This window comes from Amphiprion ocellaris, chromosome 15 (assembly GCF_022539595.1).
Source record: "Amphiprion ocellaris isolate individual 3 ecotype Okinawa chromosome 15, ASM2253959v1, whole genome shotgun sequence".
Lineage (NCBI taxonomy): Eukaryota > Metazoa > Chordata > Actinopteri > Pomacentridae > Amphiprion > Amphiprion ocellaris.
The window spans coordinates 32339355-32357992 of record NC_072780.1 but is presented as its reverse complement, the minus strand read 5'-3'; the positions used below and the strand labels follow the sequence as shown (position 1 = coordinate 32357992).

At 36.9% G+C, this 18638-nt stretch overlaps 1 protein-coding gene across 2 annotated transcripts in view; it reads left to right on the top strand.

Annotated features, from left to right (window-relative positions):
• The window catches only part of samd12 (sterile alpha motif domain containing 12), a 157948-nt gene that overhangs the window by 17820 nt on the left and 121490 nt on the right, over nucleotides 1-18638 (top strand). For both annotated transcript variants that reach the window (XM_023296227.3, XM_023296226.3), the window contains exon 2: nucleotides 15470-15678. In XM_023296227.3, coding sequence (XP_023151995.1) covers nucleotides 15470-15678 — 209 coding nt within the window. The remainder of the gene's footprint in view (nucleotides 1-15469; nucleotides 15679-18638) is intronic.

Genomic DNA, 18638 nt, shown 5'->3' with positions numbered 1-18638 from the left:
ATGGAACCATAATTTACAAAATAAACTTGGCGATTTATTGATGAAGACTTGAAACTAGCAGCTGAGTCCATAAACTATTTAGAATAATGTTTCCTGAGGTAGTGAATCAAGTAAGAATTTATCATTTTGTCATCGACTTTTATACTATAGGACTTCTGTTTGCAGCCAGAGGAGTCGCCCTCTGTTGGCTGTTGGACAGAATGCAGGTTCAAGGCACTCAATGACTTTTTTAACTTTTCAGACCATTTAAAATAGAGCCCATGGCTTTAGCTTGTTAGTTGTCCAACCACAGCTTGAATGAAAACGCATTTTATCATGACTTTTCTTTTGTGTGTGTAGATCCCATCCAGGCCAGAACCCAGATGGATTAATAACTCTGCATCACACTTCCTGCTTCCTTTATGTTGATGCTGTAGATTTACGATCCGAGCTGACACTGAGATATTCGGCTGTGATCATGCACTGTAAGCACCATAAAGCAATGTCGAAGCAAACTAAGAATAGAAATGTGAATAATGTTCCAGTTGTTGGTGTGGATGTGCCTTAGTTCTAGAGATGGACATGATGAAGCAGAATGTTCGCATTATGTTTGTAATTTGTTTGTAATATCTGCACATCCAGTTAGCAGTTATCTAAATCTGATACAGCTCTTTCTTAATCTTCCTAAGATGATAAAAGAAAACATATGACTTTTTGTAACCTTTGGTTTCCTGGTAGTTAATATGGAAACTTTGTAGTTAATGATAGAAACCTGGTACTTAATGACAGAAACCTGGTACTTAATGACAGAAACCTGGTACTTAATGACAGAAACCTGGTACTTAATGACAGAAACTTGGTATTTAATGATAGAAACCTGGTACTTAATGATAGAAACTTGGTACTTAATGATAGAAACTTGGTACTTAATGATAGAAACCTGGTACTTAATGATAGAAACCTGATACTTAATGATAGAAACCTGGTAATGATACAAATTTGGTAGTTAACGATGGAAACCTGCTAGTTAAGGATAGAAACCTGCTAGTTAAGGATAGAAACCTGGTAGTTAACAATATAAAACTGCTAATAAATGACAGAAACCTTGTAGTTAATAACAGAAACCTGCTAGTTCAGGGTAAAAATCTGGTAGTTAATATGGAAACCTGGTACTTATTGATACAAACCTACTAGTTAATGATAGAAACCTGCTAGTTAACTATAGAAACGTGGTAGTTAATACAGAAACTTGGTACTTAATGATACAAACCTGGTAGTTAATGACAGAAAGCTGCCAGTTAGGGATAGAAACCTGTTAGGTAATGATATAAAACTGAAAATTAATCATAGAATCCTGGTAGTTAATATAGAAACCTGGTATATGATGACAAAAAATGTTTAAAGTTTTTATCTCTATGGAGAACTTTCCAACAAACAGTTGTTGGTGTGGATGTGTGTTAGTTCTGTTGATGCTGTTTAAAGGTTCAGAAGCTCCTCAGTGAAACCTTCAACTTTAGTTCCTGTTGGAGGAGGAGTAGAGGAAGTTTGTGTCTCTTATCAAATATTAATAGACGTTACTCGGCTCTAGATTAAGACAATCTATTTTTGCAGCCTTTTACTGTTTGCCTTTGAAGCATGTTAGCAGCTTTTAGCCGGAGACTGAAGCGAGTCGAAGCGAACATTGGTTATATTTAGCTGTTGTTTGTGCTCTAAAGTGGGTCATTTCACTCCTTCTTTCTCTTCCTGCCTCATTTTCTGTCTTTCTTAGTCTCACTTTCCAACTTTTTTTCCCCTTTTTGGCGGCTCTCTTTCATCCTGCACCTCAGAAATGTTCAAAGCCGAGCACCTCGACTCGGAGCCGGAGTTGGATGGAGCCCTGCAGTGGTGGTGGAGCCGGAGCTGGGTTAACTTGTGATGGGATGTCAGGGTGAATTAAGGCCTGCAGAGAGTCGAGCTACCGGCTAACATGGCTGCACTTTGATAGTTAGTCATGCAGTCAAATCCTCATTGTCTCAGCGGCAGAAACACCGACTTAACGAGCAAAACGGTGAACTGTTGCTTCCAGTTTTAATGCGTTTTAGTGGTCCAGCTATTTCACCGGTTCTCCTGCGTTTCTGCTCCCAGTGGCTCAGACTGGTGAGAGTCTTGTAGAGGAAGAGTCTGCATTAATAAGTGCACCACATCCAGTGAACCAGAATTCCTCCACGTCACGGCTGGTTAACTCTGAGTCACTGCATGTACGACACCAGGCTCAGCTTATGCAACCGCCATGATTTAACCCTCGTTATGTACGCTCTAAAAATAAGGGTTGGTCTCAAGAAAAAGTGAATGAATGCCACGGTTTGCGTCAGTCTTTTTGAGTTCATTCACTGAAAAAAAGTATTCATTTACACTGTTAAATAAGCCGAGCCAAACCTGTACATAATGTCCACATTAAAAACTCTGTATTTTTATAATTCGTCATTTGTTCTTTTACAATGTTTGACCTTAATATGAAACATTTTTTATTGCATTTAAAGCAGAAAAAAATGAAAATATTTTACAGGTATTTGCCATTTATTTTAAACTAGTTGAAAAATAGTACATAATTTATTTTGTTATTTTACAGATATTTTAAAAAATGGTAAAATCTGAAAAAAATCAGAGAGAAAAGCATTAATTTACATGTTGACTGTAAAAAAATAAATACAGAAACTGTAAATAATTTCCACACCAAAAATCTGTATTTTTACAAATACTCATTTGCTTTTTTATTTTAAAGCATTTAGTCTAAATTACACTATTTTTATTAAAAATATTAAATATTACGTCATTTATTTGTTGACTTTATTTTGTGCTATCGAACTGAAGTTAGTTGAGAAAAAGTACATTATTTGCATCTGAATTGTAGCAGATTAGAAGGAAAAATAGCAGAAAATGGATTTACTAATGTAAAGTACAAGTAGCTCAGAATTATTCTTCATGATGCTGCCACCACCATGCTTCATTGTATCTAAAAACACTGAATCCCTAATTTCATGTCTGTTAATCCAGTCTGAAGCAGCAGCTGACCTACTGAACACTGAGTTACCTGAGATCACCTGAGACTCATGAATGTTAATGTGGGATCAGCTCAGGTAAAGATTACAACCTACTTTCTGCACAAACACCTGAACTGAGCTCAGCAGGAAGACGAGTGTAAACGCTCCAGATGTGACTTCAGATCACCACATTTGGTTTGATAAGAAATCATAGAAATGTTTTCCACTGACGCACTGTAAAAAAAATCGTCTTTTAAACCATTTTTAACTGTTAATTCATAGTGTTTTGTTAAATTACACATAACAAAGAATTTTTAAAAAGGTGTTTATTTAAATGTCAAATGTAAAAAAACAAAAAATGTAAATAATGTCCACAGTAAAAGCTCAGTATTTTTTAGAATTCCTATTTGTTTTTTTAATAACATTCGACCTTAATATGAAATAGTTTTATAGCATTCAAAGCAGCAAAAACAGTAACTTCTTAAAAGACATTTGCCATTTATTTTAAACTATTTAAAAATAACAAATAATTCACTGTTATTTTACAGATTTTTAAAAAAATTTTAAAAAATTTGAGAAAAAAGTATTAATTTACAATATTATATATTATATATTGAATGTAAATTTTATATATTCACTGTAAAAAAAAAAAAAGCAAACAAATAAATACAGAAACCATAAACAATCTCTGGATTAAAAATGTATATTTTTGGGTGCCCGTATAGCTCAAAGCGTTGAGTGGGTGACCTATGTACAGGAGCTGGTCCCTGACGCAGCTGGCCCGGGTTCGATTCCCGCTCGCGGCTGCATGTCTTCCCCCGCCTCTTTTCCCCTGTTTCCTGTCTCTCTCTCTCACTACGCCTATCTAATAAAGCCCACAAAAAGGCCAAAAAGATAACTTTTAAAAAAAATAAAAATGTATATTTTTACAAATGGCAAAAAATGTTTGACTCTAAATTACACAGTTTTTACTGTAGGTAAATCAGAAAATTATTAATGATTGAAAAATAGGAAATAGTTTTTTACACAGCAGAGAGTTTAAAGAAAGGTATTTATTTGTTAACTCTAAAAAACAAAGTATGTTATTTAATTGTTATTTTACAGATTTTCCCTGTTTTCTTAAATTACAGATAACTTATAAAATCACTGAAAAAAGTATTAATTTACTTGTTGACTGTAAATAATGTCCACGTTAAAAAACTTCATTTTTATGAATAGTAGTTTATTCTTTTAAATGTGTGACCCTAAAATGACCATTTAACTGCTTTTTAAATCTGTTAAATTATCATTATTTACACTTGCCTTTGTTTTTACATTACATTGTTTTATATTTTTATAATTTTTCAATGTTTTATAGGTATTGCATATTTTTTTCTGGCATCTTTGATGCCACATTTTCATCATCTTTTGATAGATTATTTTTTTCTACAGTGCATTCTCTCTTTTAATATAACATGAACCTACTGAACTCTGTCCTAAAACCCCGCGACAGATTTTTATTCTCTCTGAGCTTTAAATCAGAATAAATCAGCTAATTTTTTTCTGGTCCAACACGTCCTGAACCCGGCAGGCCTTTTCTGTTTGTGTGCTTCAGATTTGTTCTAATTAGTACTTCAGAGTGTAAAAGGATCTCCGTGTCCCTGCTGATGGAGATGATCTTTACAAGGTCCTCAGGGTGGACAGCTGAGCTCAAACACACTCCCAAACTCCACACACTCTTTTCAGATTCAGTCTGATTTACAGAGGCTCGACTCGGTTTGTCAGATCAGGTGAGAATCGGGATGCATGCAGAGCTGTGCACGTGTGCGTGTGCACGTGTGCAGGACTAAACGGTGGAGATAACAGATGGAGGAAGCCGATCGTCTCATTCGGTTATTTTCAGCGGCTGAGTTCTGATTCGTTAACATATAAAAAGGCTAACAGCTGCGCCGATGACTGGAATGTCATTTTGCTCAGACCCTGCTGGTTCTGGTCCAGACCACCTCTTCAGATTCCCCGCGGAGCGTCCGGGTAAACACGCCCACGTCCTTCCTGATCAGAATCATCGTCTTCCTCCTGAACGTCCTGGAGGCAGCTGAAGTTCTGCAGACTCTCTGTCTCTCAGCTTCGTGTCTGGGTCAGAACCGCTGATTCTGTTCACTAACATTTCAACAGATCACTGCTCAGAGCAAACCACACCTCTGATTATGGACCCACTGCTGGTTTCACTTTGAAACTGTCTGGAGCTGCACAGAAAAGGAGAGTCTGGCTTTTCTTCCATGGGTGCAGACTTCTGGGCAGAAACTAAGTAAGTTAATCTAAAGAAGTTGCCACGTTCACCTAAACAAGTCATTTTAGCTGCTATATTAGCCCAAACAAGTAACAATAGCCGCCACTTTAGCCCAAGCAAGTAACGTTAGCTGCCATGTTAGCCTATACAAGTAACATTAGCTACCATGTTAGCCCAAATAAGAAACATTAGCTGCCATTTTAAACCAAGCAAGTACCATTAGCTGCTACTTTAGCTCAGACAAATAACATTAGATTCAGTGTTAGGCCAAAAAGTGATATTAGCCACTAAATTAACCCAAAGAAGTCACCACGTTCGCCTAAACAAGTAATATTAGCTGCTACTTTGGCACAAACAAGTAACGTTAGCTGCCATGTTAGCCTATACAAGTAACATTGGCTACCATGTTAGCCCAAATAAGAAACATTGACTGCCATTTTAAACCAAGCAAGTACCATTTGCAGGTACTTTAGTTCAGACAAGTAACATTAGCTTCAGTGTTAGCCCAAATAGTAACATTAGCCACGAAGTTAACTGAAGTAACAATAGTTGCCACGTTAGCCTAAACAAGTAATATTAGCTGCCATGTTAGCCCAAACAAGTAACAATAACCGTGACTTTAACCCAAACAAGTGACATTAGCAACCATGTTAGCCCAAACAAATAAAATTAGCTGTTGTATTTGCCCAGACAAGTAGCATTAGGCACCATGTTAGCCTACATTAATAATATTAGTTGCAATGTTAGCCCAAACAAGTAACATTAGCTACCACATCAACTCAAACAAGAATCATTATACACCACATTAGCCCACATTAGTAATATTAGTTCCTATGTTAGCCCAGCCAAGTAACAATAGCTGCTACATTAGCTGAAGAAGTAACATTACCTATCACTTTAAACCAAACAAATAACCATCAATACCAGCCATCAATTTAGCCCAAACAAGTAACATTAGCTGCTATTTTAGCCTGAAAAAGTAACATTACCTGCAATTTTGTACCAAAGAAGTCAAATTAGCCATCACTTTATCCCAAACAAGTAACATTAGCCTCAATGTTAGCCCAAACAAGTAATGTTAGCTGACATTTTATACCAAACAAGTCACATTAGCCATCATTTTATCCCAAACAATTTACATTAGCTGTCACATTAGATCACACGAGTAACATTAGCTGTCACATCAACTCGAACAAGTGTCATTATACAGCACGTTAGCCCACATTAGTAGCATCAGCTGCTATTTTGGCCAAACAGCCATCACTTTAGCCCAAAAAGTAACATTAGCCATTACATTAGACCAAACAAATAACATTAGCTGCTATATTAGACTGTGTTTGCACAGAACGGGTAGGAGACAAGTATGGAAAATTAAAACACTGAATATGTACGTAGTAAAGTATCTGCTTTATGCAGTCACCATTTTGTTCAACATTTTAACACCAGTTAACACTTAGAAAAATGTTGATTCCAGGTTTATTCAGTTTACTTTCTGTGTGATGCAGCTCAGGGAGTCGTAGTAACAGAAGTGACCGGCTGATTGAATCTAAACTGTCAGGATAAATACAGCAGAGTCTCTCCTGACTGTCACTGATGCTGTTAAGTAAGACTCAGTGTGCAACAGATCAGTGGATTTACTGTGAAGGCTTCAGGTGTGAACTGGACTTTTATCAAACAGAACACAGTGGATGTCTCAGTAAACCTCCCAGTGTGAACAAAGGTTAAAGACATAAACTGAACTCGGTGTTTATTATCCTGAGAGCTGCTGGTGGTGGTTCAGACGGCGTCTAGACATCAGAATCTGTAGTTTATTGTCATCAGCTGCACGTATCTGCTGCAGAACTGCTGTGTAATAACACTGGATGGAAATGATGAAGTTGAATGTTCATATTATGTTTGTATTATGTTTGTAATGTCTGCACATCCAGTAATTAGCAGTTATCTAAATCTGATGCAGCTTTTTCTTAATCTTCCGGAGATAATAAGAATGTATCCAGCTGTTTGTAACCTTCGGTTTGTTAATATGGAAACCTGGTACTTAATGATAGAATCCTGGTAATTAATGATAGAAACCTGGTAGTTAATGATAGAAAACTGGTACTTAATAATAAAAGCTTGGTAGTTAACGATAGAAACCTGGTACTTAATGATGGAAACCAGGAAGTTAACAATAAGAACACTGCTAATTAATGACAGAAACCTGGTAATTAATGGTAGAACCCTGATGGTTTACAATAGAAACCTTGTAGTTAATATACAAACCTGATAGTTAATGACAGGAACCTGATAGTTAATGATAGAAGCCTGGTAGTTAATGATAGAAACTGGGTAGTTAATGGCAGAAACCTGGTTGGTTATGATAGAAACCTGGTAGTTAATGATAGAAACCTGGTAGTTAACGAAGAATCCTGGTAGTTAACGATAGAAACCTTGTCATTAATATGCAAACCCGGTAGTTAATATAAAAACCTAGTAGTTAATAACAGAAACCTGGTAGTTCATGATAGAAATGTGGTACTCAATGATGGAAACCTAGTAGTTAATGATAAAAAAAATGCTAGTTAATGACAGAAACATGCTAGTTAACGATACAAACCTGGTAGTTAATGACAGAAACCTGGTAGTTAATGACAGAAACCTGATAGTTAATGACAGAAACCTGGTAGTTAATGGTACAAACCTGGTAGTTAATGACAGAAACCTGGTTGTTAATGACAGAAACCTGGTAGTTAATGGTACAAACCTGGTGATTTACAATATAAACCTTGTAGTTAATATGGAAACCTGGTAGTTAATGGCAGAAACCTGGTATTTGATGGACATCATGAAACAAAATGTTCTGATTATGTTTGTAATATGTTTGTAATGTTTGCACATGCAGTAATTAGTCATCCAGCAGTTATCTAAACCTGCTGCAGCTCTTTCTTAATCTTCCTCAGATAAAAATGCATCTGGCTGTGTGTAACCTTTGGTTTTCTCCCCACTGAGTCTCATTGATGGAAACAGAAAGCAGACATCATCTCGTCTCCCTTGTGATGCCTTCATGGCGCATGTCAGAGCCAGAATGTGATGCTGCTATTTATAGTAACTGTTGCTGTTTAAAAAAAAAAAAAGCATTTCTGTATGGAGCCACTTCACGCCCACCGTGACGCCGCCGTCCTTCCTCCCTGAGCTCTTCACCCTCATCATCCCGTCATCCTCCATCCTTCAGCCCGCTCCATTGTTCACAGGATGTTTAATTCATGTCTTCACTGAGCTGCAGGCTGAGGAGGCTGCAGGAGAATAAAGAGGCAGCGAGAGGCAGCGGAGCTTCGTGCTGCGAATCTCAACTCAGCTTTGGTTAAAACATGAACCGGTCATGTTTATTCTGTCAGAGGTCCAACAGTAGCAGCCCAGGCCTCATCAGGACTCAGCAGGATAGAAACCTGCTAGTTCAGGGTAGAAACCTGGTAGTTAAAGATAGAAACCTGGTAGTTATTAATAGAAGCCTGGTAGTCAGTGGTAGAAACCTGGTAGTTAATGGTAGAAGCCTGATAGTTAATGATAGAAACCTGGTAGTTAATGATAGAAACCTGGTAGTTATTAATAGAAACCTGGTAGTTAATGGTAGAAGCCTGGTAGTCAGTGGTAGAAACCTTGTAGTTAATGGTAGAAAACTGGTACTATATGGTAGAAACCTGGTAGTCAGTGGTAGAATCGTGGTAGTTAATGACAGAAACCTGGTAGTTAATTGAAACCTAGAATTAATGATGGTAACCTGTTAGTCAATGATAGAAATCTGGTAGTTAATGATAGAAACCTGGTAGTTAATGATAGAAACCTGGTAGTTATTAATAGAAACCTGGTAGTTAATGGTAGAAGCCTGGTAGTCAGTGGTAGAAACCTGGTAGTTAATGATAGAAACCTGGTAGTTTTTAATAGAAACCTGGTAGTTAATGGTAGAAGCCTGGTAGTCAGTGGTAGAAACCTTGTAGTTAATGGTAGAAAACTGGTAGTTAATGATAGAAACCCTATAGTTAATGATAGAAAGCTGGTAGTTAATGATAGAAACCTGGTACTTTGTAGTAGAAACCTGGTAGTCAGTGGTAGAAACGTGGTAGTTAATGACAGAAACCTGGTAGTTAATGATAGAAGCCTGGTAGTTAATGGTAGAAGCCTGGTAGTTAATGGTAGAAGCCTGGTAGTTAATGGAAGAAACCTGGTAGTTAATGATAGAAACCTGGTAGTTATTATTAGAAGCTTGGTAGTCAGTGGTAGAAATGTGGTAGTTCATGAAAGAAACCTGGTAGTTAATGACAGAAACCTGGTAGTTAATGATAGAAACATGGTAGTTAATGATAGAAAACTGGTAGTTAATGATAGACACCTGGTAGTTAATATGGAAACCTGGTACTTAATGATGGAAACCTGTTAGTCAATGATAGACACCTACTAGTTAATATTGAAACCTGCTAGTTAAGTATAGAAACCTGGTAATTAATGACAGAAACCTGGTAGTTAATGATATAAACCAGCTAGTTAATATGGAAACCTGGTAGTCAGTGATCGAAACCTGGTATTTAATGGTAGAAACTTGGTAGTTAATGTAGAAACCTGGTAGTTAATGATACAAACATGCTAGTCGATGATATAAACCTGGTAGTTAATGATAGAAACCTGGTAGTTAATGGCAAAAAACTGGTAGTTAATGACAGAAAACTGGTAGTTAATGGTAGATAACTGTGGTCCAGAAGGAAACCTGGACTCTCAGTGTGATTCTGAACATTAAACTTTCAGAATATTAGTCCTTCTTTAAAAATAACTTAAATCACACCATTTGTGAATGGGGGGAAAAAAGGCATAATTTTGAGGTTGAAATGAGGTTGATATTGTGTCCCTAAAAACCCTCATCTTTCCACATGAAGCAGTCTGTAACGCTGCACATCTAACCCAAACATCTAGACCCCTATGAACACCAACATCTAGACCTCTATGAACACCAAAATCTAGACCCCTATGAACACCAACATCTAGACCCCTATGAACACCAAAATCTAGACTTCTATGAACACCAACATCTAGACCCCTATGAACACCAACATCTAGACCCCTATGAACACCAACATCTAGACCCCTATGAACAACATCTAGACCCCTATGAACACCAACATCTAGACCTTTATGAACACCAACATCTAGACCCCTATGAACACCACCATCTAGACCCCTATGAACACCAACATCTAGACCCCATGAACAGCTAGACCACTATGAACATCTAGACCTCTATGAACACCAGGTTCTGTTTCCTACCAATGGATCCACATCAACATTTAATCTAAACATCTAAAAATTGGAACCCTGTCTGGTCAGACTTTCCACACATCAGATTCTACTGATGTTAGAGCCTCAAACGTTGATGAAATGACGACCAAAGACTGGATTTTAGTAGAAATATGGATCCATACATACATAGACACTCACAGGAACTTTATGGAGACACTATACCAGCCTGGATTTGAAATTGTCCACTTTTTTTTTTTACATTATAAGGGGCCAATAATTATTCAATAATGTAATTTTAGACAATAGAAGTGATGTTGGCCAGGTTTCAAGTACATTTTGAGCCCTTTCAAACAGAGTTTTAAGTAATTTTGGTTATTTATGAGTAACTTTGGACATGTTTCAAGTCATTCTGGACAAATTTTGCCAAATTACAGTTTTTACTCATTTTGGACAGGTCTTTAGGGTTTATTTAGACAATTTGGACAACTTTCAAGTCCAAATAGTAAGAAACCGGAACCATATATCAAATTCCTACCAATTCCACATCAAAATTTAGTCTTAGTATTTAAAAACTGGAACCTTGTCTGGTCAAACTTTCCTCACAGGAGATTCTACCTCAAAAGTTGGTGAAATGTCAACCAAAGACAGAATTTTAGTAGAAGTATTGTTATATTTAGACTCTAGCAAAACATCTTGTGGAACTTAGTTTTATAATTAAACTCTGAACAGAATCTGAGAAGCTACTGCAGCTCTTCTGTCTGAACTGACCCAGACTGACCTTGTTCCTTTATTCTGTAATAAATTCCTGCGACTCTGGTTCGACTTGTGCAACAGAAACGTGTTCAGACTTCGTCTCTCTGTGACTGATTGGCCAACAAATTATCCAGTCACCAGAATAATCAATGAAAGCATCCAGAGGTTAGATGGGGCTGTGATTCAGCATTTTAGCAGATGTTTCTTCTCTGAATCATCTCGTTCCAGATGTGAAGCACATCAGGCCTCCTGCTGTGGTTCCAGCACAGATGTTGCTGCTCTGGTTGTTGTGTTGAGCTGTCAGACGGCTTCTAATTGCTCTGAAATTCTCTCATTAGCAGTTTTCCTGGATGTGCTGCTCTGCCAGTGAACAGACTGACATTTGTGTTTGGCCGATGTGAAGCTGCCGTCTCTTTAATCCAGCGTCTAATATTTATTTATCACATTCATTTATGTGCTTCACTGTCACAGAGTGTTTAGTTTGGACCATTTTCTTGCAGTTCTTCTTTTCTATTTTCATTCGGTCCATTTAAGTCGAACAGCAGCTTCTGAAAATCATTTCGTTGACCTTTAATCTGCTCAGAAGCGAAGCTGCAGCCTTCAGGTGTGATAAAAATGAGCTGCTGGTGCTTCAGAACGGCTGGTTTCACGATGACAAATGAACGTCTCACTGCGACCGAAATTGAGTCTGACTTCCGATGAAACACCAAAAATAATCTCTTCAGGGAGGAAATGACAACACGTTTTTGTAAACTCGGCTGAAACACAAACCGTACAGTAGTAGAAACATGGATCCATCCATATATATATACACCTACAAGAAGTTTATAGAGACACAATCTGGCCGAAGATTGTGCAATCATTTTTACAACGTTTTTACTATGGTGTATGTATGTGTTATGTGTAATGTTTGGGATATGTGCAATACTGTTTTGTAGTTGTTGAGATGGCATTGATGGCACAGCTTGTGAGTCCAAGATAAATTTCCCCAAGTGGGACAATAAAGTATATTGAATTGAATTGAACTGAATGGAACAATACGAACCTGGACTGGAAATTGTGCACTTTCTTCCATCTTAAAGACCAGATAATCATTCATTAGCATAAGTAGCATAAGTTTTAAGACCTTTGTGATTCATTTTTGACAGTTTTTAATTTGTTTGTACAATCTTTATTTTCTTTTGGACAAATTCTGTGTAGTTTTGGAAACATTTCAAGACATTTTGGTCAATTTTGACACAATTTGGAAAATTTTCAAGTTGAAAATGCAAAATGTTGGAACCTTGTCTGGTCAAAGTTTCCACTCCTCAGATTCTACTGATGTTAGAGCCTCAAAAGTTGGTGAAATGTCGACCAATGACTCTATTTTAATAAAAATATGGATCCATCCATATATACACTTACAGGAACTTTATGGGGACACTATACCAGCCTGGATTGAACATTTTGTACTTTCTTTCCATTTTTAGAGGCAAATAAGTATTTATTTTGAATTTTTTTCTTTCTTTTTTTTTTTTTTTAACAGCTTTTAGCCATTTTTGGGCAAATTTAAAGTCATTTTGGACACTTTTTTGGTCATTTTGGACAAAATATAGGTTATTTTGGACCAAGTCAAGATAATAAATAACTGGAATGTTGTTGTACCACATTTCAAATTCTACTAATGTTAGAGCCTCAACAGTTTGTGAAATGTCGACCAAAGACTGTATTTTAGTAGAAATATGGATCCATCCATATATATATACACTTACAGGAACTTTAGAGACACTTTATCAGCCTGTATTGAACATTTTGCGCTTTTTTCCATTTTCAAGATCCAATATTTATTCAACAATGTCATTTTAGACAATGTAAATGATGAAGTCAGGTTTCAAGTAAATTTTGAAACTGGATTTTAACCAATTTTGGATGTTTTTGAATAACGTTTGACATGTTTCAAGTCATTTTGGACCAATTTTGTCAGATAACAGGTAGTTTTTGCTCATTTTGAATGGGTCTTTGGGTTTGTTTTGGACAGCTTGGACTAATTTTGACAAATTTCAAGTCCAAACAGTAAGAAACTTGAACCACACATCAAATTCCTACCAATGAATCCACATCAACATTTAGTCTAAACATCTAAAAACTGGAACCTTGTCTGGTCAGACTTTCCTTACATCAGATTCTACTGATGTTAGAGCCTCAAAAGTTGGTGAAATGTGGACCAAAGACTGTATTTTAGTAGAAATATGGATCCATCCATATATACGCTTACAGGAACAGATCTGGGTCCATTCGGTCTTTCAGCGTCTTCGTTTTTTTAACTCGTCTGAGCTTCAGTGTTAATATGTGGCTCATGAGCAAGTTACAGGATTTATAGTATTAAAAAAGGTCGATCAGCTGTCTCCAGTCGGACGGATTTTACTCCATCAGACACAACATTAGTCAGTTTACTGATCAGGCTGCTCAGATGTTGTGCAGGAGATCCTTCTGTTCAGTCTGAAAATGGTCTTTTGGGCTGTTTATGAGTAGAAGTGCAAAACGTAAGCAGCTGGAAAATATCACAAAATGCTTGCAAACACTTTGTATTTAACATGCATTTTAATATTCTGGATTTGGTTTCCTGCTATGTTTTTTTAAAACTATTCACAGTTATTTTTCAGATCCCTGTTTGAACTTAGGCTTTCCTTTGTAGCAGGAAAGAATTTTGCTTCAAGTTCACACATTTAACATTGATTGTCTCAGTTAAAATGAGTTTATCTCTTTGCACAAAATGTCTTCATTCTAAAACAAAAAGGGAAATTCATGAAGATATAAACAAGTTCACCTGATGCAAGGTGCATTAAACAGAGAAGTGAAACCTGTATTTGGTTTAAAGCGTTCTTTCTTTCTCCTTTGAATACAGTTTTTAAGGTAGTTGGCAGGTGAGTAGTTTCATGCCGTTAGGATCGTTTCTATTTCTTTATGTATCACCAGACAGACTTTATAATTTGCAGGACTATTTACTGTCTACATTGCTGAGCATTTTTATTTATGACTCCTGCTGCAGGATGTTGTCAAGCCGCAGAATGAATTTCTGGAATATTTGGAATCAAAGAGAACCTAAACTTTGGCCTAAAACCTTTGCAATGTGCTGCATTTGTTGTCTTTTGATGCCTGAAAGGCCAAGTTGTCGTTTCTTATCTGGTTGACTATATTACACACCATCTGGTATTTTAACCCTTAGATGCATTAGTGGGTTAAAAATGACCCGGTGAGCTCGTTTTCTTGCAATATCTTTGTAATGAAAAGTTTTTATCATTTCATTTTCCAGCTGCTCCTCAACAAACATGTTTTTGATATTATTCCATTTAAATTTTTAAGTTACCTTTTATACTTTTAAAGAAATGGTAATATTTGTAATACTACCCAAAGCACTTTATCACTGATAATATCATACAAGAGGTGATGCACAAACTTGGAGGAAAAGAGTGGAAAAATGTCAACAAAATGGATGTTGACATTCTTCTGTACCTGTTCTGTGTAATATTCTTCTTTTTCAATTATCGAAATGAGTCGGAACACCATCAGAAGAGTGTGATTTATGCTTGGGAGCCATAGTTAAGGGCAAAAAGTTAGCGAATGTAGCACAATCCAAAGTGGTGTACAACCAGCAAATGCAAACAAAGCCGTCTTATAGCGCTGTGTGAGTTCCGTTGCTACACCCCGACATAAGCCGAGGACCCCTGTACAACAGTTACGCTAATTATTATTCTAAGTCAAAATGACAAAAATGATCTAAAAACACATTGACTCTAATGTGGGTAATTTTTGACCCACTTATGGAAGAGTCACTCATGCATCTAAGGGTTAAGACAGAGTGTAATATTACAAAAATACTGCTGTGTTGAACTGAGCCTCAGAGGTTCTCCTGTCATGTGTTACTGTCTGCTGCCATCTGCTGGTATTTGTGCAGATCAGCATTTATGTTGCTTCAGTGATTCAGCAGGTGTTGCTCATTTACAAAAGAAATCATAAAACATCTCTGAATTGGAGCTTCTTTGACAGATCTCTATGAATATGTAACTAAATATTACTGTAAATGTATTAAAATGCGTCAACTGCTCCACTGAGTGTCTGTAATTCAGTACAACTCTTCTGGACACCTGATCTGTGCTGTGACTAATCACTACTCTGGTGATCCATCTCATCTTCTACCCTCCAGCTGTTCACTGCAACCTGAGCCAGAATGGCATCGACCACCAGATGTGCCCCGAAGACGTGACATCACAGCTGGAGGAGGACGAGGAGTCGGTGGAGGCCGGGGCGGTGCTGCTGGATGACGACAGTCCGGGATTCCAGGACGTCAGCCCCCCGATGTACCAACGCCGCTCGCCACCGCACCGGTCCGTCTCCGAGTCCGAGCTGACCCGGGTAAGAGCCGCTCCGAAAACACCCGGCACCGCAACAGAAACGCTCTAAAGTGGTTGTTTGATGCAGGGAGCAAAGAAATCCAGTTTAATTTCCTTCCACCAAGTGGCTGCCAATGAAAAGTCAGCTGAACTGGAAAAAACACACTTTAAAACTACATTCTTGGTGTTTTCCAGCAATTATTTTCATGGAGAAATGGTTTGTTCATGGAAAAATATTGTCATCTTGCAGAAAATTATTTATTTTTAAGTCTTTAGTGTCACCACATGGGGGTGCCACAGTCTGCATCCATCGACCTGCACTCATTTAGAATGTAGAAGAAACCAGTTCAGTCTGCTGGTTAATGCTGCGTTTAACGGCGTTCTGTGAGTTTGAAAACGGAGCTTTTAATTGAAATCGTCGCCACGTTCCTTCTCGTTTGTCTTTGCGGTTTGGACAAGCAGTGGCCTGGGTTTGATTTATTCCACATCAGAGTGGATGTTCTTCTGAATAAGCAGCAGCCTGAAGGCATCGTTCAGCAGGAAGCTGCAGTAATGAAGTAAAACACACTCCGGATGAGATGTACTTTTATAGTGAAAACATGAATTAACAGACGATTCAAAAGTGATTCTGCCACTTTATTTTTGACAGTTTGGTTCAGTTACTTGATGTTTCCTGTCCACTTCAGGGCAGCAGAATGGATTTAAACAGAAATTGAGGATGCATTTTAATATCCTTACTGTTATACTGTATAGTACCAGAAAGAGATGAAGTCCATCCAATATATACTTTGTCAAATACCAGAAATACCAGGATTTTCTCCTACATGTGGTCGGGTTTGCAGCTAAAATGCTTTTCTGGCAGTTCTGACCCACAATCCTCTGCAGACTTAAACCACAGCATCTTATAAACAAACTTTTGTCGCCAACAGATGACATTTTATTTCCTGCTGCAGACAGTTCAAGTTTAAGTTTCAATATTATAATGAAATAGTCTCTTCCAACTGTATGATGCTACATTAAATAAATAAGGCAGCGATGAGAGATACAGGACTCATTCCAGAACTGGAGGACATTTGGGCTTCAAAATGTTTGAAAAATCAACCTTCTCGTTTCCAATTTTCTGCTCCATATTGATCAATGATGGGAAATAAATGATCAAAGGCTTGATTGGCTCAGTTTACACAAATTTTGAGTAATTTAGGACACATTTTTGATTATTTAGTACAAAAATTTAGTCAGTTTGGACAGGTTTTGCGCAATTTTGGACACATTTCGTTGATAGAAAACTTGACTTTTCTTCATTTGAGTCATTTTAGAAAGGTTTTTGATTGTTTTTTTTTAGTAATTTTGATCACATTTTTAAAATTCATTATGCAGTTTTATTTATTGATTACCTCAGTATCACTGCCAGCTCTGCTTTTTACTCTTCCATTCCAGCCTTATATTAGTTTATTTATTGTATTTCAGTATTGTATTGGACTGATATAGGTCATTCCAGAATTGGAGGACATTTGGGCTGCAAAATGTCTGAAAAATAAACCTTCTCTTTTACAGTTTTCTGCTCCATATTCATCAATAATAGGTATTGATTGGCTCAGCTTCCACATCAATGGTACCATTTTTATTTCATGTTTTATTTGTTGTTTGCTAACCCTACTCTAATCACAGTAACAGGGTTGCTAATCCATGCTAATGTGATCTTTTTCTCAGCAGTAGAAGCTAGATATTTAGCTGCTGTTACTGCTGACCAAGAGGACAAACTGACTGATGGAAAACAGTCCAAAGAATTAGTCTGATCCTGATAATATGAGGTAGAGTGAGACATTCAATCAAGGCTGACAATGGGATGAAAAGATGGAAAATAGAAGAGAGGACATAGCTTAGCAGCTAGTTATGCTAACAGGGTTGCTGTGGGACACACATTCTATGCATAATAATTATTTAAAATATTTTGTTTATTAAGAAGAAATGTTCCCACAATTACAAGAGACATCAACAAAACAAATAATACCAAAAAGAGATTTAAATTTCATTTTAACTGTTTTATTTGAGATTCAGTTTGGTCATCAGGGGGGCGGGACAAGAGAAAAATGGCATTTTAGGGGGATCTCCAGACTTATTTGGTATTTAAAAATATTTTCAAATGTTCATTTCTCCTAATTTTTTGAGATTTAGTCTCAGGACAAGAACATTTAGACAACAACTGCATGTTTTAGTATTTTGTATATGGATTATTTGATATTTGATGTAAACTGTCTTCCAATTCTAGTCCACAGATGAAAAATAAGTGCGATAAAACATTTATTTTCAGTCAGAATCAGTGATTACTGATAATATTTTAATGAGTAATTTGAACTAAATCCAGGAGAAAAAACTGTTTTGAACGTGACCGCCTCACTTTCAATTCACCCAGTTTATTTTTCAGGCATTATTTTAATGCTAATTTCCCACTTAGATAACAGATATCAGCCTGACATTAACTGCTTGTATCACACAGTTTTCTCCTCCTGTTCTGATATCTTTGTTTTACAACCTCTGAGCAGCAACTTATAGACTGCAAATTTCAACTTTTGGATAGTTTAATAAGGCAGCCTTGATCAATTTTTAGATTTGTATCTTGTTTTTTTTTTGCTCAGGTCTACTTCAAGGTCAGAATAAAATTATTATCTTGGTAAGACATCCAGGAGATACGGAGCAACATAAATAGTTCCTTTTCACTCTGTTTTAGCCTCCACCAAACCTTTATTTCTCTGTTTTGTTGAACCAGGGAGCCCGTTGATATTACAACTCCTTTTTGGTAGAGACCTGACCGACACTGTTGTAAAGTTACAAAAGATTATAAAATCGAGCACAACGGCAACGGACACAGGACATAAGTAAAGCACATTAAAAACAACAAGAGGATTAAAGATGCACGAAACTAAATCCAGCTACACTCCTCAGTTACACATCTTCTGAACAGAGATTTAAAGTCTTACTGTG